General features: G+C 34.1%; 1 protein-coding gene across 1 annotated transcript; it reads right to left on the bottom strand.

Annotated features, from left to right (window-relative positions):
• Nucleotides 1-663: 663 nt before the first annotated feature.
• On the bottom strand, nucleotides 664-1,236 carry LOC144701401 (zinc finger protein GIS3-like). Its single transcript, XM_078573216.1, has one exon. It carries the CDS (start codon nucleotides 1,234-1,236, stop codon nucleotides 664-666), a length of 573 nt encoding a protein of 190 aa, XP_078429342.1.
• Between the last annotated feature and the right edge of the window lie 20,346 nt (nucleotides 1,237-21,582).

The following is a 21,582-nucleotide window of genomic DNA, read 5'->3' as shown; positions in this document are numbered from 1 at the left end:
TTGTAGATTTACAGCTGTACGTGACCAGTTGTACGTCTCCACTTAATAAGCTATCTTATTTTTTGCTAAAACCTGTACGGGGATCCATTTTGTAACCAGTTTTATGACACTTTTTTTGTTTATTTCTTCTATGTTCTGCTGCAAAAACATGAGCTTAATAGATGATAGTAAATTATTCATGAGCCTGAACTTCTTACAAGAAGAAACTGAAAATTTTGGACTTCATGTTGGACAGTAATATGTATTATTGCTTAACATCGCCAATCATTTGATAAAATATAAAGTGATTCGCTCATAAAAATTTCGGGATTCAGACATTTCATGAAGTGTGCGGTTTAAGTAATGTGTAGAGTATGTCTATGATAATTAAATTGATGGGAGGCTTGGATATGCTAAGGTGCAAGTAAGGCTGAACTTCTCCTATGGTCACATGTAAGGCTGAACTTCTCTCAGAACTCCCGCTACACAACAGACTAAGCAACGTCAAATTTGTTGACTCAAACGGCATGTTCTCTATCTGCTCTCAATAATTGATCCATAATAATTCAATGCAAGATGATTCTTCAGAACTCTTCAGAAACAAGGTACGTACATTAGAGATAACAATCAAAGACTTGAACAAGAACTGAGACAAAACTCAGTAATCTAACATTAGAAGCAACCCTACTTTCCCGAACCAGCGGGTGCAAGAGTAAGGTGCAAGTCCAGGCCAAACCCATCATTTGTGACATTTCCTCCGTCTCTGTTGACAGAAGCAGATGACCCACCAAAATGAAGAGAAGCTCTGCTCTCTACAGACTGCGCGGCCGTCCTCATCATCAACATCTTGTCATCTACGGTGAAAGAAGGCGGAGTTCCGGAGCCTGTTGATGTCATTCGGCAGGGAGAGGTGACAGAGAAGAGCGGTGCCGCCATGGTAGGAGAATAGAAGATCCTTTCGCCGTTTGTTGGTGGCAAAGGACTACCTTGATAGAAGTTGGGATGAGCAGCAGCAGAGCGTGACTGTAGTTGGGCTTGACGAAGCTGCTGTCTTTCCTTCTTATGAGCGTTTTGGTGGCCGCCGAGGGCTTGCGAGTTGGCGAACTCTCGGAAGCAATACTGACACTCAAACTTCTTCACCTCACTTCTGCCCGTGGAGAAGAACTGAGACATAACCATTGTTTCATCTTCGTCTTGTACAGGATACCCCAATAACGTCGCAGCAACCTTCTTCTCTCGGCGGTTAAGTCTTTCCATCTTGTTTCGGAAACAGAGGAAGAGACTGAGAGCGCAGGGAAGAGGAGAGGAAGAGGAAAGACGCACGTAAGGGATCTGTATGGAGATTGGTCGCCATTTGTATGGTCTTGCTCTGACTCTAGTAAAAATAGAGGGTTTTACTGCCTTAGGTTGATGGAAATAAATAAAATAATTGTTTAACCGGAGGTGAATAGCTAAGACATATCTTATTCAGTGATTTCATGGCTTTATTTCGGGGTCAAGGTTGTCGTGTTCAGCAGGCAGTCATAGGTTTCGCTTCTATTGCTTACTGAGGGAACGATTAGCTGTGAAACAGATAGACGTAGTGCGAATATGGACAAAGGGCCAGAGGAAAGGGACGGCGACAAATATTTCAGTCAGTGACTACTCTTCTCTATTAGGGGACAGCACACACTGCTGAGTTTGTTTTTTCTTCCTGCTCCTTCTCAACGAATGAACGGAAACTTAGGTCAGAAAATTAGTTGTGCCTAATCTCTCAGGTATTAATTCTTAGAAAAAAATATATACGTCATCTAAAGAATCTAATCTATAAAGTGGAAGATCTAACCGTCAAGTCAAAATGTAGGCAAACACTCATTTAAGATCACATTATTCAATGCCATCAAATTACTCCTGAAATTTGATAGAGTCAGCATTTTTATCTAAGTGCACGGCCACATGAAATCACATTTTTTATCCTCAAAACCATACGACGCACAACATTTCTTCCTAAATTTCGCATGATGTTTTTTCATCTCAGAATCATAAATTCTAAAGCAGTTGAACACAACAGGTACAAGATGCAACTGACTTACTTTACAGTGAGCTTCAGCCTGTGATAAATACATGGAATAGATATGAGAATCCCTTGAACTGAATAGATTATAATGTACATCATTGAACGTCAACCCATCACTGGCTTTATGAAAAAAAAAAATCGAATAAGGACTATGATTATTAAAAGGACAATGTGTCGTACAAATGATATATTTGGGTACAAAAAAATTAAGAATAAAAAATATTCACTGTATAATTATTATCTATATTAAACCCTCTGAAATTTTATGAGAATTAATGTAGGCAGTGACCTCGCCATGAGGCTGGACAGACTAATAAAGAACATTTGAGAAAAGAAAAAGATTACCTTTCATCTTAGAGGTCTCAACTTTTGGCAGCTTGGTACATGGAGTTTTTTTGCACAGATAATAAATTCAAGCTGACATAGAATTGACTACGTCATCCTCCTTGTAGTGCATCTCACCGAATTATCATTCTCCCAACATACAAGAATTCCAAAAATATTAGAGAGAGGGTTTTTGACTTTTGGAAACGCATTAATCATTCTATCGTTTCGACAAATTCCCAGTTTGAACTATTTTGGAAAACAAATACGCGAGGAGGGAGTTTAAAACTTTTTTGAATGCATGATGAATTGGTTTCATTTCAAACCAGTAAATCCTACAAATAGGCGGGCAAAGCACTACGAGGAGGGGGTTTAAATCAAGTGAAGGAATATTGGGATTCAACCTCAGACAGGCATCAGTTCACAGACATGATGTCAAAGATATATTTATACAAATATTTATGCTTTGAAAATTTGCGAGTGCTTTTCAACTATTACGACGGTGACGATATTTAAAAATACAATTTTATAATTTGCATCAGTGGTAACGTGACCTAGAGGCCTATATATTATTTCTGCCATCTGGTTGAACAGCGCAGAGGAAGACTGCAGTATCAAATCATAGTAAAAAACTACCCATGTAGTAGTCATTTCATACGGAGGTTAAGTCAATTGCAAAAACGATGCGGTCTAAACGCCTTTTATTACAGAGGAAAACAGAGTTTGTATCACAGATGGGAAATAGGGATGCCATTAAAATGAAATATCAGACCTAGTAAAAGCTTCTGAATCTTGAAAGTAAAGCGTTATCGTGATTCAGTATTTCGTACAGACAGAAGAAAAAGGGGAAAGAATCTACGTTCTTTCAGATCAGCGAATGTAGCTCAGTACAGAGCATTTGAAATCAAGATTTCTCATGAATGTGTCGTATTTACTTTCAACAATGTTATCGCAGTCAATCTTATCTTCAAGGGAACGATCGAAAAACAAATGCTGTAATCCTTATTTAATAATATTTAATATTATCTTCTGACGCCTCTACATTAACTTTTTTCTCATTATTTATTCCCCGGTATTTGCGGCGTCAAACGCTGATTTGTAAATACCTATTTTTCAAGAAAAGAGGTAGAGGATCGCTTGCATTTAATAGGACGTTATCGAACGTAAAATACTATGCAAACCTTATCCTTGATCACGTTTTGAAAGGACTTATTTTATACCCCTGCCTCATCAGTGATTCAAGGATAGACTGTGACATGTACTGTACCCTGCATGTCTCGTTGTCAGCCTATCTCTCCATTTTTCTCTATATCTAAATCTGACAAGTGACATGACCAACTATTCATCTGGTTCTCTGTTCATTTAATGAAACACTCCTGATTAGTCTTTTTCTAGCGCCAGCCGTAGCCACTCCTGAGAAGTGTGCGAGCGGAAGGTGACACTAATTTCCCTTCTTTCTTCCGGAGTTCCCTTCGGCAGTGTAGAAAGCTTTAATTCTCCGGAGTTCTCCCTCAAAGATCACTTTCAACAAGAGGTGAAATAAGTTTCACAGTGACCTATAAATCATTTTTTAGTTGCACAAATACCTAGTTTTCCACAAGCGGGAGTTCTAACGAATAGGAGAATGGGACAAAGAAATCATGACAACTACAAAGAATAATCTAAGTTTTGACGTCTCTTTCGGTGCCAGATAGCAGTAGATGTGTAAGTAGTCCTGTCACGTTGCCGGAGTTCACGGGACTGACAAGTCAGTGAAGGGGGTGTAGCATGAAAGAAGTGGAGCGTTCGAGAGTTTCTCATTCTGCTGCCTGACAATTATTGATGTGAAGATAGGTGGGTATCTTAAAATCTGGCCTAGAGAGAGAAATAGAAAGAGAGGATATTGGGGGAAATAAAAGAACTGGATGATGCTATGATCGTCTAAAGATTGCTTTGGGGGCCCACAATTGGATAACCTGATACTATCCACTATCATTGTATTTTAATAATATGGGTGCTGTGTGCAGAAGTCATGGTCTATCCAAAAACTCTACACTTGCTCATCTATGTGGAGAAGCGATATTATTGAGGACACCAAGAAGACTGCTTGTCTAAGGACCCTAACAGAGTGTGGAGGACATTATTTTGGATCCTAGTGACATAGATTGTTTGTAACTTGGTTTTCATTGTAGGAAATATGAAAAGTTCAAGAAGGCCCGTGTTGATGTTTAGCATTGTTCACCACTGGGATATTTTGTCCCACATGGGACATTTCCCTTTTTGGGCTTCACTGCTTTTTTAAATGGGGTCTTTCTTGTGATGGAATAAACCTAAGAGTATTAAGTCTGCCTCATGAGAATATTTCATCATTTAAAAATTGAATTTTATTATTGAGAAAATAAAGCACACTCTGTATATTTTGATTTCCAAAATTTTGAAATATCCAATTTTGGTTGAATCTGGGGTTTAGAGAGAGAGAGAGATCTTGAGACAACAATATCAAGAAGATGTCAAGCGATGTGATTCGGAAAATGTAGGAAATGTGACGTGAACTTATTTAAAGAAGGCTATAGAGCTGTTATTATTTTAGAACCATTCTTGTACTTCATCTACTCCTGACCATTGGATAAACTATGTTTATATGTGTAATCCTTTCCATTGAGTATTTTTGTCTGATTCTAGCCTCAGGTATCATATATGTTGTTAATAGAAAATACCATAATAAATGACTCACTTTAAGGCACCATTTGAGCTTTCTGAAAGATGTCAAGCCAGTAGACATTTGTAATTTAATAGACCTTGCTGATGGACAAGACAATGGATCCAGGCTGGTGCGGATAATATATTTTACTGCTCTGACAATGCTCAAAATAACATTTCATCTGCAGCAGCGGAATTTTAGAAGAGGACGATGGAACATTATAAGTGATGTAATTGAGTAATGTCGTAATTTGATACGGTAGATATAGATGAGATAATATGAGTAATTCAATTCCTATGAAGTACTGAAGACGTCCTAGGTTTATATTGATGAATATAGTTTTCTGAAAAAAAATAACTAGGTAGATATGATACAATTCCAAACTTATGATAAGGACACCATGATGATATGTTCGAGAAATTATGAAAAAAATAAATTAAAAATAGGAGAAGTATGACGAGGAGAAAGATATGAGAAATGCGATGAGGCTTGAGTTAGACTGATGTATCTGTTTATGAACATTTGAAACCCATAGACTGAATTTATTTTGTGAGCATCTGAAACTGGGCTCATCGGCCCTGTTGCTGATCGTAAATATATTTAGTTCTCTTAAAAAAATAATTTGGGAGAGATGAATTGTGCGACCCTAGTATTGTTTTGTATAAATCAAATAAGTTCAAATAGTCTTCAATGTAATTCACATGACAAATAATAATCAAAAGCTTGAATCATTTCAGATTTCCACATCCCGAAAATAAGAAGGTGAGGGAGATGTGAGATGAGGAGTTCCTAGTTCGAGTGGAATGGAACTGGTCAAAGAAGGGTTCAACAGATGAGGCTGGATTCAACTAGAGATAAGCATTTGGAGATAAAGAAAAGCAGAGACAAATAGAAAAAATCAGGTTGTAGGGGAAAAGCCAGAACTTAAAGATTGAGATGAGGAGAAAATAAGCTTAGACTTCAAATATTTCTTTCCTGGCTGCAATCCTAAAGGGAGATTTCTACTATTAAAGGGAAGATGGAAGAAAGATATGAATTCCTCAAGTTGCCAATACACAAGGCTGGTCCCGAAGGAGAATTGGGGACCATATCATTGCTACATGCGAATGGAAAATATGTATCAATAAATGCAAGAGACATGCCTAATGTATCCCATGCCAGTTATTTCAAATCACTGTGGATAAGAGAATCATGACAGTTGTAATTCTTAAAAAAGTGCTGAAATTTTCAAAATAACCAAAGCCCTCTTCATTAACAAAACACTTTGATACTATTCATGCTTAAATCTATCAATATTTTGTGTTGCGGGTTTGATCCATTAAATTTATTTACATCCAAAAAAACAAAAGCAATAAACATATGGGTAGACAAAATTTTGAACTAACATTGGCAGTTTTAGATTATCATTGCACAGGTTGTTAGTAGTGTCTCTAAAGCATTTTGCTAATAAATGTCAAAGTTGAGATGTAAATCTTGTCAAATTTTATGTTTCATGAAATACAATAAGGGCACATGATAATGATGGACACATGAATTTATTACTTTTGATGTTCAGAATCAAGATGGGAAATGGACATGGAGGAGGGATTTCAAGCGCTGTTTCAAGTTTGTCATTATTTTTTGTAGTTTATCATTATCATTCAATATAGGCAATTTGGAGTACCAAAACATGGTGTAATTTTATTCGTTAGGAGTGATTGATGAAGTTGGAGTATTTGAAGTGAACAATAGCGAGTAATAAATGATGAATTTGCGTACCCTACAATCCAATTATCCACCTACATCTCATTTATTTTGATTGAAATCTTTTTTTTTAATTAGAAGTTTCACCAGATATTAACAATGAAGTTATTCAATGCATGTAATGATCTAATAAATTGATCAGTCTTATTTCAACATTTGTTCAAGTTTTCTTATCAGAATGATATTGAAGGACATTGAAATATCTGTATTAAATAGAACTACCTAGACTCACTCAGACAATAGCTATATCAGACCCCTTAGTCACTAGTATGCTGCTACAAATGATAGATAGTGTGTGCCTTTAAGTTAAAGGCTTCATTAGTAACAAACTCAGAATTGTACAATACCTAAGTCAAAATCAGGTTGATTATGGTAAAAATTTGTTTCATTGGTCCTTGGACTTGAGCTGCTCCAGACAAGTTTTGAATGGAGTTTTTTTTTTGACTATGACCTACGAGTTCCTAATTATGGGATTCCGAAATGCCCTAGTTCAGATGCAACAAAACTTCCATGAAGAAAATTGTGAAGGTTTAGATAAAATTATCTGCATTCGATATAAGAGGATATTAACTTAAGAAAGGGAACAGACTTCAATCATGTCTATTGCATTTTAAATATCAGATATGCTTTTTAAGAAGGATTTTTTCAATCATCAGTACTAACTAGAATTATAATGAATGTGATCAAGGTACCCAATGTATAGCTTATTTGTTCTAAAGATGAGCATGAGTTGTTCAAAGTTGTCTCTCTAGTTTGATTTCAATGGTAACTTTTTGTGAAAGAAATTTCCTTATACTACATGTTGAAGATTCAAAAATTGTATACATAATATCAGAATCTAGATTTAATAATAAATCGATGCATAATTTTATATTCATCTTTGAAGATAATGCAATCACCAAAAAATACTGAGATAAAATTGGAAAAATCCCCATAAGTTAGAACAACAATTCTTAAATATATTTTCTCTATTCAATATATAATAATTGTGCACATTTAAAGAGTTATTTTGTAACACTTAAAAGTAAAAAAACTCAAATACATAACGTTTTGATAGTTGAGTGGATGGAAGACCAAATCTATCAATCACTTTCTTAACTAAGCAGTTATCGTAAAATTTAGAACTAGCCCTTTAAGGACTTCTTGTGCTTGGATTTTATGTGTGTTTAAATTTTTTATTTAATTTTTTTTAGAAGAACTATTTTAACCATCATGTCCTTCACAATATAAAAAAAATATTGATATTTTACATGTGCATCATAATACTATATGACTGGTTGAATACAAAGTAAGTTTGTATATATATCACATTTTTGAAATATGATTTTCATTATAGTAAATGAAAATGCTTAATATTCAAATGATCAAACATAATTAACTTGCAGACATACAGCATTACCCATATAAAAGCTGCCTTTCCAAAGAAGGTATTTCTCTCATTCGAGAAAATGTGTACATATCTTTGACATCATTACCAGCCTCTATCAAATATTTAAAACTCAGTAACATTGGTTCAAGATGGTTATTCTATTTGAAAATTGTTGGGACATTTTGGGCTTCAATTGACACAACCCAAATTTCATTGTTCAGAGGAATAGCGAGTCAAAAATGGATGTGAAAACCAAAACACAAGAAAACCAAAAACATCTTTTTTACACAAACCAAATTGTGATTTCTTGGCTCCTTGAGCAAGCATCTTTAAACTGTTCAGATGTCCAATCTCTAGATGTATGTGTGCAATCTTTAAAGTATTGGAACTCATGTTCTTTGCTGAATATTATCTCTAGAAATCCTATTTCCTCTCAATCTAATTACCACTAAAAGCATCACCTAGGGAAGAGGGGGAGAAGAAAGAGGGCGTGCTCAAACTAACTTGCATGAGTATCAAATGAGGGGGCCTCCCTTCTATTTACGTTGTCCAAAAAAGCTTTCATAAAACTCTCTTTCCTTGGAAACATTCAATAGAAATCCCTGAACTTTGAATATATCCACAAATGTCTCAATACCTCATGTGTGTGAGCCTCTAGTCAGTTGTATCATTCTTGTTAATAAATTCAATGGCCATATAGCCTCCATTGGCTGACATCATTCATTTACTGTATCGCATATAGATGATTAATCAAGGATCATTTTAACCCTACTAATTAATTAAGTTGTCAAACCTTAGGGTATCAAGCAATACGTCGTGCCCTGGAAGATAAAAAAGAGTATGCCAACTCTCTCATGGGACCTTTATCATCATTAGTTACTGTGTATTTATACTCTCTCATCCTCACAAGACTCCCAAATGACCAAGGGTATGGTTAATTGTCAAACCCTAATCGGTTGTTCTAGTTACTAGTAATTTGTGGCAAGATCACCAGAGAACATCTTCTCCAATATTTTGACTACTCTTGCAAACGATTCCAATGCATCATCTTCATTGAGTCAATCTAGTCTAATATTGATGGCAAATAATCCCATCTTTCCAAAGAATCATCCTCGTGTGACGTGTTGATGCATTCGAGCTAGGAAAGTTTGGAACCTCCAAACCAGAGTCTCGTAGTTCAAATTCAAAACACAACCATCTCTCCAGAAGGCCTCTTTGGCATCACAGATGTAATGATCACTTAAGAATTCATAAAGATCAGTTCCTTAAACTATTTCATAAATAGAACCTAATATATGTCATCAATCCCTCGATACTAATATGGCTACAGGATCAGCCATACTCATCATATGACTCAGACTAGACAGTGATTTTCTTTTTCTTGTGATATTTTGATTTCCCTCTGAATATCCTTCAAATAGGAATGTTTAGAATATATTTTTAAATGCTAATGATCACCTTACTATGATCAAATCAGTATTTACTTAGTTGTTGCATATATTCATTGACTTTAGTAGTATAAATCAGACATGCATTAAAATGAATATATGATATTAATGAACTTAAACTAGACCTGGAATGTGAGACTGGCTTCTATCCTGCATATATTTTTAACAGGAATTCCATTTAATCGTACACTAAAATTTGGTACTGAAATCTATTTGTTTTTATCTGATCTCAAAATTCCATTTTCCATTTTGTAACATTCATCAGCTTTTACATTATTCCTCATTGGAGTTAAATCCTAAATGATACCACATTGTTAATGATGGAGAGCACATGGTTCATGCAACTTGATTTCTCTCGCCATTCGATGAAGTCCAAAATGATACCAATTAGCATCCATAATTATAGTTAGTTGATAACAGTAAGGTACATGTCCTTAAAAAATAAGAATAACATTCTTGGTTATGGAACATGTTGATCACCACTGCAGTATGTTCAAAAAGTTTTTTCAACATCTTGATAGTCATGATTTTGGATATATTATTTAAGTGTGATATGAATCTACCGTTTGTGATCTACACTTATGTAGTTTCAAGATGAAGATAATTTGAGCTCCTATGTTTCCCACAACTTTTTTAAGGTCTCCGTTTCTTCTAGAGATGGGCATACTACGTGAGAAAATTTATTTTAAGAATCTTACAATCTTTTCGTCCCCAGAAAACAGTTATTGTGATCTGGATTTTATTATCCCGTTATGGCGTCATTTAAAATATACATTCTGGCGTGTAGTATGCAATAAAGTTCATCGAAGCATCATCCTTAGGCATATGAGTAATGTTGTTTTCTGTACCATTTAGTTATCATATAAACTTGAAAGACATATCACGAGTAAGCACAATGACCAGTTGACTCTGAGTTAGAAATATCAAGATCAAGACTGCCATATCATCTGCGATGGAAGATACTCACATGTCTCTGATATCGTCTAAACATGATAAGAATCCAAGAGATACACAGAAAAAGAGTTGGATGATGCCTAATAATATTATTGACCTTTAATCCTCAAAATGGATTGTGTATTCTGATTATTTGGAGATAAAAGATAGTAGTGTGATTTGGCGTCTTTGTCCTCCAGGTAAGCCAGTACTATTTATATAACTTTTTACTTTACATAATAAATAAAAGATATGAGTAAAATTCAACGTTCAGTAAAGTTGGACTGAGATTTATTACGTAGTTTTATATATTTTAAACAATAAATAAATAATTTTGAATCCTTAGTTAACTGCACATAGACATGGTAATTGAGCAATTAGTTCTCTCTCTCACACTCTCTTTCTACATGCTCCCCTCTGCCCCTCTTTGTGCCTCATTCTCTATCCATCCAGCCATCTAGCAATAAATATTTATATATATATATATATATATATCTATTAGCATTTGTATAACTCTTTCTGTATATTCTTATCTCTCTCTTTTCTATCTCTCTATGTGTACATCTCTGCCCCTCTCTCTGTTGCTCTTTGATAATCTGAATTTTAGGGTTTTTAATTTTGTCTTTGGTAATTTGAGATTATTCGATAAAAATATATTTAACTGTACTTACTCAAGAATATTTAGTTAGGGACGAGTAAGATTTGTCTCCACATGGAACAATGAGTAAGGATTTAATTTTCTTAGTATAGTGATTTTCGGTATGAGAAGAGATAAATATGAGAATAAAGTAACCGAGATAATGATATCGAGTAAAAATATATAAATTATATGTTAATTTAACTTGAAGAAAAGAGTAAGTGAACGTGAAAGACACGATGATTGTCGATGGTATGAACGATGGTAGTGGTTGAATGTAGAGTGGTAAGATGGAGAAGAAAGAGGGACGAGATAAAAGAATATAAATGAGTAACATGTGAGTAAAGATACGTTGAAAAACACTAATTAAGCAAACAATGGTGTGGGGAAACGAAACAATATAAGGCAAAGACACTAACCTTAGATCTTTACGTTCTTCCAAAATCACGGTGATTTACAAGAGCTGGTAAGTTCCCCCTCTTCTCCAATGCTTCTCCCCACACACCCAGGGCACTAAGAACACACTTAATGGATCTCAAAACTCACTATCTTTCAATCTGCCCACACAGGTATGAAGCAAGTTCAATATTAATTTCACACAGATCCAGGTCTCTATTTATATGTCAAAGGTTATGGATGGAAAGAGGAGGGGAAGAAAAGCAATGATGAAAAGTTCAGCTCAATCAGAGTCGTAGATCAAAAGTTATAGTTGTTTGACGTTGAGCCAATCCTAGCCATTGATTTTGTTCTCTCTCTTCGTCATCGTCCTCGTTTTCCATTTCCGTTAAGAAGTCAAAGCGCTTGATATTCTGCTTTTGCATTCTGCACGTGTTTTTTTCAGAGTCCACGTGTATCTAAACAAACAAAAAGACAAAAGAGAAAAGAAGACAAAAAGAAAGAGAAAAAGAAAATGATTCTTTCGCAACTGACATGGCGGCGCGTCAGCGCACACCACATCAACCCAGGCCCTCATTTCTCCTCTCAGTGGTAGCCATCGCCACATTGCTTTGTGCGGGCCATGTGTACCCGTGGCCTCGCGTGGCGCGGCCACGTCGCTCACCATTCTGCCAAAGAAAGGGAAAAAAGTTTAAAAACATTTTTTGTCTTTTTCTACCTCTGCCCACACATTCATTTATTGTGAAAAAATGCCTTCTTTTTTGATTGGTCCATGTCATTCTGTGCCAGAAAATGTCAAAATTTGATGTCGTTCGACGAATAGAACGGCAACACGAGGCGGCGCGAATAAAAGGGCTAAAAATATATTTTAAAATTCATATTAATTAAAATAAAATCCTAAAAAGACATAAGTATTTATTTTGACTTGAAAAAATCATATATTTCCAAATTTAATTTCAAACAATTCTAGAAAAATATATTATATCTCAAAATTTATATTATTTTAGAATCTATTGTCAGAAAATTCCCAAAAATACACAAAAAGCATATAAAATTCAAAAAATCATTCTTAAAATATATTTAATTAATTTAAGCTTGATAACATGCAAATATGAGTGATTTTATGCAAATAGACATGTAAATTCAATCATATTAACGTACTAACTATGCATATTATCACTCTTGGCTTCTCTCCGCCTCTCTCCCTGTCTATCCATCTATTTAGGTATATATATATATATATATGTTTATATGCCTATCTATTTATCTATCACCATCTTTATAACTCATGTATGTGCTTATTTCTCATTATTCATGTTTCACTATCGTGGTTTGATGGAATTTCTCAAAAAACAAAACAATTTCCATCATCTTAATTGATACTAGTCAACAAGTTTTCCCTAATCTGCTGAGATTGAAGGTTTTCATAGGAAATATTATTCCAAAAAGATTAGGAATGCATAAGAAATAATATTTTATTTCTATTTCCATTCTGGCCTTCATTTATGCATCCATCAAGAAATACTTAAAATCAGTTTTTCAACTTATGTTTGATTTTAATGATAGATAATTGCCATTTGATGGACTTTAAAGATAGGCATCAAGCAAAATGTGATGTTATAAATTTGATTTGTCTTCTTTACCACGTCTTGGCGGGAAAAAAATTTGAATTATCATTATTATTATTAACTCTACATGAAAAAATTGCTGTGACTAATTTCCGAAATGATATCAGTTTTAAAACATTTGAAATTATTAAACAAAAGTAGTGTTATTCCGTCAAAGTAAAATGTTGAATTTCTCCTCTTCTTTATTTTTTTAGTATGAAGAGTTTTAAAGCTTGAATTAGAAATTCTAAATTTTGAAGAGAAAAAAGGAAATTTACAGACCATGACCAAACCAAAAAGAAGAGTCCCATGCCAAAAATAAAACCATCCAATGACCAAACTATGCACAACTAGGCTCATAGGGCTTCGTCAAATGGAAACACATTATATCTGTCTTATCTTTAAAAATTGGCAACTAATAATCCTGTTTTTATAAGAGTAAAAAAATGTATAGTGAAGATATATCTGTTCCCTGAAAAGTAAATTTGTGCCCTCTTTTTGTATGACACACAAGTAATAAGAAAAGGAGTTAACGTAATCACACATACAACTACACTTTCTTTTCACTGTACCATTACATTTGATTCTCAAAATAAAGATTGATATCAATAATAAAATTATTATAAATAATATATTACATGGAATATCATGTTAGGTTATTTTTTAGATTAAGGAGCTGCCCTGTGGTTGTTTTTAAAAGACTAAACATAAAACGAGGTATGTGTCTTTCCCTTTACTCATGTTAATGCATTTCCTTCCTATAGGTTGCATACTTCTCAACATTATATTCCTATCCATGTCCCTATCAGACTATCCAAGTCCCTCAACCATACAAGAAACCATGCAATCAAGACCATTCCGACATGCCCAATGCCCTCAAGATTACAAGCTGATCATATTTCTGATATTCACCGGCGTCATTTCCACATTTTTGACAGAACTTATTTTCCTACTAATGAACATCCCCTGTGGTAAAATTAACATCGAAGGTATATATTTTTTATTCTCTGTCACATAGTTACACATTCTGACTTTTAATCATTGTCAGATAAGAATTTTACTCTTGGATAGAAAGCTTAGTAAAACCATAACTAATTAGAATGTAGTTAATAACTTGAAACCCCCATGTAAATATCTTCAGTTGACTTCGTCTGAATTGTATTAGCATGAGGAATTATTAAGAATAAAGTTTCATATTAATTAATTAGCTATGTAAGGAGATTTCAATAAAACCTCTGAATATAGTATTTCAAATGAATAATGCCTAGCAACTGGACATGTAATACGAATTTTTATTTCTAAAGCCCATAATATGCAGATAAAATTATAGAAATACTATTTCAAAGTTAATTTTTGATAAGTACGATAAGTATTCTAAAGTGTATTTGAACTATTACTCTAATGACGATCAAAATAATTAATTTCATCAACCTAGGCTTTATTGAAACCAATATTTCCTAGCATGCTTTTGTTATTTTCTCTTTTTGGGGAATTCAGACCTAAATTATCCAACTAATAGATATTGATCATATAAATTCTCTTGTGTCAATGCATTGAATAATCTCATCAATAAATTTGAAATGTTGTAATCCATATTATGTTTTTTTTTATTCTCATTCCTATCATGAACCTCAACAAAATGATGTTATATTCAAAGCACTTCTAGTCGACGTTTTTACTACCTTTATCTATTTCAAAAACAGAATTTGTTTTCGTAGTTATATGTCACTTACCACTCTCTTCTTAGATGTATGATATCACAAATATCATGTGACTCTGAGTAATACTTTTATGCATATAATTCTTTTATTTTCATTAAAATGATCATAAATGTCTGTCAAAAAAGTTTCAATGAATTAATACATTTTATATCTCATTTATAAGTTTTCTGGATTCTATATATTTGAACATCATTTTCTGACATGTAATTCACAACAATACTTTTATAAGGTATATATATAGAGAGAGATTTCTATAAATATCATTGAGCTTCTATCACATTTTTTAGAGTTTTATCTTGTTATTTATTTTATATATTTCGGATATTTTCTGGAATTTGTTGATGTTAAATGCATAAAAAAATTAAGTTTGCAAATATAATTTAGAATTTTTAAATATTTTATAATTTTTTATATTTTAATGCTTTGTTACAGTTGTTGGGTTCTAGAGGTCTAGATATGGATGAAGAAATCAAAATGAGGTACAGCGGAAGACTTAAGCGAAATCATACATCATCGATAAAACCATTAAAGGAAGTACTTGTGATCGAATCGCGTTCGTGATTTATTGATTCCATGAGTGAGACGAGTTGAGCTGCTCAAGTATGCATCCTCTAGAAATATCCATGCGGTCCTCGGCACATCGGATCTCCTCTTTCTCTTTGATGAGCCCTGTTCACGCTCCGTCATTACTGTCACACTGTCCAGATCACAACAAGAGTGGAGAGAAGGTGTGAGGAGAAGGGAGAAGAAGACGAAGGACCCTGAAAAATTCTGGCATGGGTGAATTTTGTTCAGGGCCTTCCCGTATTTATACTAAGTGGGTAGTTTTCATAAAAACCTCCAAAACTTAGATATATCTTGTGGCGTTCAAAGACCATTTGCATGTGACCCTCTAGGCCCATGTATCAGTCTAGTTAACGACTCCAGCGGCCCAATAACCTTTATTGGCCTTCCAAATTAATTAACTATATCACCATATAGATAAATTAATGTCAAATCAATTTACCCCAATTGATAGGTTGAGTCTCTATTGCGTGGGGTGCCAAGCTAAACCTCGTGCTCTAGAAGATACAAAGGAGTGTGTATCGACTCACTCTTGGAACATGTTCATCATTGGTTACTGTGTACGTATAATCCCTCATCCACTTGATGCTCCTAGGAAGACTTAGGGTATGGTCAACTGTGAAACCCTAATCTATAATCCGAGGTAGCGCTTTCTGAAATCATCGGTGGATGATCCCATCTTGACAACTCAATCATCTTCGTGAACTTCTTGATGTACTTAGACTATGATTGTTTAGAATCCCATGTCAAGAGAGTTTGTTGCCATAGTTAAAGTACAACCTTTCGTCCACAAGACGTCTTTTGTCTCTCAGGTCTAAGGAGCACTTTTACACAACCATGACGTGAATCAGCCTGATCGATAGTTCGGTATAATACCATTCAGAGATTCGTATGGATCAATTCCGTGAACACTTTTCACTAAATAGTACTCACTATCTATCCTTAGTGTCTCCACACATATTGCTACGGGAATGGCCATACTCATCATATGAGTGAGGCTAGATAGTGATATTTTATCCAGATATTTTGATGTCCTTCTCGTGTATCCTTTGAATAAGAGTATTTAGAGCACATGCTTAAAGACTAGTGACCTCTGTATTGCAGTCTCATCATAATTCACCAAGTCCGATCATGTATTCATGGACTTCATTATAATTCACTATAATGAATATGTTTTATTAATGAACATGAACCAAGATGTGGAATGTGTGATTGGCTTGCTGGCCACATATATTTCCATCAATATTGTAGTGACATCCTCGTAGGGATTGGATGTTTTTTATTTTATGCCTACAAGATATTCTTCATTGACGAATGGAAAACCAAAAATCATTTTTTGATCCATTAGCATTCATTGGGCAATGAACCATGATTTCCCAAAATTTTTCAAATTTAGACAAAGTAAATTAGCAGCCAAAGAGTCCAAAGTTCCCTTGTGAGATGTTTTCTTATCATCCATGCATGTGATGCACCTAAAACCATAAATCTATGTCACAAATTTGGAAATGGATGCTAAACGGGCACACTCATTAGGATAGAGCCACATCACTTGGTTTGTTTTCTGTAGTTCCATGACTTTTGTGCCATAATTAGACTGTACATAAAAAACATTACTTTTTTATTAGAGTGTACATAGAAATGTTGATACATCAATATTTAATTGAATCTAAAAAGGAAATTTTATCCTCTCGTCATTGTCAAAAGGTGGCCGAGTAGACATAACCAGCAGCGTTAGAGAAAATTTTTGCAATTATAAATAATTTAGTAAGCATTTGCATAGCCAAAGGAGAGCTGGTATCAATTAAAGGGAAGAATCGGCTTCGTTAATTAGTGCTAAAAATGATCATCTTCACGGCATAAAAAAGCATGTACAATGCACATTTAATTGAAATAGGCAACCATTTACAAATGATGTTATTTGAAGAAATTTGAATTCGTGATTTTTTTTAAACTTCACATCAAGGGATGAATCACAGTCTTTCCAATATGATGGAGCATACTAAGGAAAAAAACATGCCCTGAATTTTTTCCTCCTGTAAGGGTCCACGTGATTTGTAAACACATATATCCCCTTCATCATTTGGCAGATTCTCAGAAATTTTGCTTCTAGACACCAAAATTTTGAATATCCTAACCTCTTTATACATAAAACAGAAAATAGTTCAATACTCTTTAAGAGAACTCAGTATATCAAAATAACAAATGAAATGATGAGTTTAAACGATGAAGAAAAACAGAAAATAACAGCCAAAATACTTTCAAAGGGCTTGAGGTGCTGAATAGGCTGCCTCATGATGAGAACTTTGTCTAGAGCTTCTTCATAGACAACAGCATAAATTTTCATGAAAAGAAAGGGTAAGAAAGTGATACTTTCATTTTAAAAGAACAAATTTCAAGGGGTACTTAAATTATTCCTAATACACTTGGCTTGGTGAGAAAATTTGAATATGATCAAAGTTTCCAACACGACTGTAATAAAAGAACAAGAAAGTAATAAACATCCATAACAAAAACTCTGAACCAATGAAACTGAAAAATATCTTTAAAATAAAAAGAGAAAAAAACAAATTTGAAGGGCTTATCCTTGCAAAAATAATACTCTTCAAATTTTTTCCTGGGAGTTATTAAAAAATGAATAGTGGTAACGGAATCTAAGGAGATGTAAAATATTAAATTATCTTTATTTAAACAATCACATGGCTTATCCAGCTAGTGTTAAACGAATACATATATATATGCTGAATTTGGGGGCAAATGCTCAGCAAAGAGCCCACCAGGCAGTTCATGTTCACATGGATAAGCATCAGATAGGAATGAATGATCGATAAAATGATTCATTGATATTAGAATTAACCAGGAAGAATAATAATGAAAATAGACTTTCAGAGATCATCGTGTAGAGAGATAATAATGCTACTGGTATTCATCCATTTCTAGTGAGAACAAAAAAATCAATGATTTGAAGGATAAAAAATAATTCAAAAATAGAAAGCTACCTTTATATGAAAGGTGGGCTTCAAATATGGATATGGAATGTGCACCTGAGCTATCCCTTAGGTTGCTTGTTTATGACACAATCCCAAAGTACCTGAGCTCTTCTGCTTGAGATTCCTCATTTCAGAAATGGATATACATAGACCACAACACTTTTTTTTCAGAAGACATCAAGTTCTACAATCGAGGAGAGATGTTACATACCCCAAGCACAATTCTTCATCTCATGACTATTGATTTATTGTACTATGAATGGCCTAAGGGGGGGGGGGGGGGAATTAGTCTGTCCTTCAAATTTTACTTAGGATATTACTATAATCCTAGTTTTCTTCTAATCCTTTTTAATGAGAGTGAAGGAGGAAGATGACACCCAAGATTCTTATGCAGGTTAGGGCTAGCCCCTACCTTCTGTCCCATGATATCCGATTGGAAATTTAATCAGTCCCTAACCAAGTCTTTATAGCCCTCCAAGCTAAAACACCCTGGAAATAGGGATACACGGATATCTTCTATATAGGAATTGAAAAACGCAAGTTGTCTTGGGAATCTTAGCCTTTGAAGGTCCACCTCTTTATCCTCTCTTTTCAATGGACCACCCTGGTCCTTCACAGCAGGCCCAATCTGCCTTCACTCAGATATTTGCCTATCTTCTTTCAAGAGCTAATCACATAATAATGTCCAATATTCAAGATGAATCACTAAACAATTTCACAAGCAAACGAAAGATAACAAGATATGACAAACTGAATAGAAAATGTCAAACTGTATACCTTTTAGTCGTGTGATCACTAGGTCACTATTAATCGTTCTCAATTTCCAATAGACTCTTAGGTTTGATCAACAAAATCTGAGATTTTCTTTAATAAGCAAATAATACTCTTTCAAATATCTTTAGGAAACCAATATTGATCACATAAAATTTTTCAGTTGTGTCATGTTGTATTTTAGTGTTTTTCTCTAATTTTTATCTGATTAACAGTAATTCAAAATTTAAACTCAAACTAATGAAAGACCTCAAATCAAACCTGAAAATACTTGTGAAGTCTTTATTTACTGTTTCCAGATATATACGTCGACTTTCTTACAATGTTAGCTTCAACCAGAAAGAGCTATCTAATTTCACTAGAAGATGATCACTTAGAATTAACCTAGATCAACCTTAGTGTGGCAGTGGCAAATGGATGTTTACTGACTTATAGTCACCAATTTGCAGATAGCAGTATGTAGTTAATATTGTAGTTCATAAATCTTTATATTGTATTTCAGAAATCTTAATATTGTATTAGAGAAATCTTAATAGTGCATTTCAGAAATCAATTATAGACACTGGATGAAATTCATCTTGACAGATTAATATACGATGATAGAGTAATTAACGTCAACCGGATTAATTCAGAACAATAACTGATTCTAAAAAGGAATGAATGGGTTTGTTCAGATTTAGAATTTCCGCTCTAAAGATTGACGCATTACTGTTTATGGCTCAGTTGAAGTATTAGTGTTTGGATCCACAATCTAAAGATTTTAAGAATTCCATGATTATATATATATATATATATCTATATGGTTTGGCATAGAGGATATTTATTTGAAGAAGCCTTACCAGAAAAATGATATTTTTCCATTGAAGTATATTCCATCTCCCATAGCCTTCACAAGATATTTGGATTGACCAAATTTCTTCTTGTCATTAAGGATTTTCAGATTTCCAGAGCTCAATATGTTAAGAGATGATATTGATCGATAGGCTCAGCAGATGATCCCAATATCTCCTATTGCCTTCTCAAGCTGATTGAATTAACCTGCAAGAGAAATACAAACAAACAAACACAACCCAACCTTTTGTCCCCGAATTTCTTCTATTCATTCAGGATTTTCTGATTTCCAGAGCTCAATATGTTCAGAGATGATCTTGATCAATAGGTTCAGCAGATGATCCCAATATCTCATAGCGCGTTCTCAAGCTGCTTGAATTAACCTGCAAGAGAAATACAAACAAACAAACACAACGAAATCTTTTTCACCGAATTTCTTCTGGTCATTCAGGATTTTTGGATTTCCAGAGCTCAATATGTTCAGTGATGATCTTGATCAATAGGCTCAGCAGATGATCCCAATATCTCCTAGTACTTTCTCGAGCTGCTTGAATTAACCTGCAAGAGAAATAGAAACAAACAAACACAACCCAACCTTATTCACAAATTTCTTCTGGAAGTTCAGGATTTTCCAGATTTTCGGAGCTTAATATGTTCAGAGATGACCTTGATCAGTAGCCTCAGAAGATGATCCCAATATCTCAGTTTTCTTCTGCTTTCACACCCTTGCTTCAGCTCGTAGATCCTTCTTCTTGAAGAATGTCAGAGAGAGATAGGGTGAGAGGGTCGAGATAGGACTATTCGAGAAGAAGAAAAAATGCCCTTTTATGAAAAAGAAACTATTTCCATTTTGTGTCAATTCCTTTATTTTGAATATTCTAACTATTTTTGCTAAAATCCAACTGAAACCTGTAATGATACAGTTACTTTTTCTTGAGGATAAAATGAAAAAATTAACAAAATTGAGATTAAGTAATAATTTTTTTTCCAAAATACAATTTTCATTCAGTTATGCATCTTAAATAAACCAGAATATTTTTCATATATACTTTTTTCCTTCAACTTATTATTATTTTTTCGTAATAGCTAAGGAAGCTATTCAGATGATTTTGACCTAAAGCTTAATACTGACTTCTGACCATGTCGTGGTGTGTATTAAATTCACCAAAATTCCCAAATCAAGATTGATGCCTATTTATCAAGCTTCAAACTATTTTAAAATATGACGTACAATGGTCAAAGATGTAATGTGAGATACATAAATAGTAGATACATAAATAAATGGTACAGAATTATTTCAAAATTTCTGAATAAATAAATAAAATTGGAGGAAACTAGATTAAAATGGGGCATTTGAGTTCCAAACCAGTAGGTGCACATCCAAAAGGTAGCCTTGCACCTCTCTCCCTATGCATCTCTCTTATTCATTGACATTATTATGTTCCTGGGGACAGTTAATGCTAGAAACCTTCAACCCCATTCACCCTGCCACCCAACAAGACTTAGCTGAGAAAAACAAGACGGCTAAAATATTAG

Source organism: Wolffia australiana, chromosome 3, assembly GCF_029677425.1.
Source record: "Wolffia australiana isolate 7733 chromosome 3, ASM2967742v1".
In the NCBI taxonomy this organism is placed as follows: domain Eukaryota; kingdom Viridiplantae; phylum Streptophyta; class Magnoliopsida; order Alismatales; family Araceae; genus Wolffia; species Wolffia australiana.
This window is presented reverse-complemented; position numbering and strand designations above follow the sequence as displayed.

Bases quoted from the DNA above. Each gene is read 5' to 3' on its own strand.
- LOC144701401 (XM_078573216.1), bottom strand. From the start codon at position 1,236: ATGGAAAGACTTAACCGCCGAGAGAAGAAGGTTGCTGCGACGTTATTG.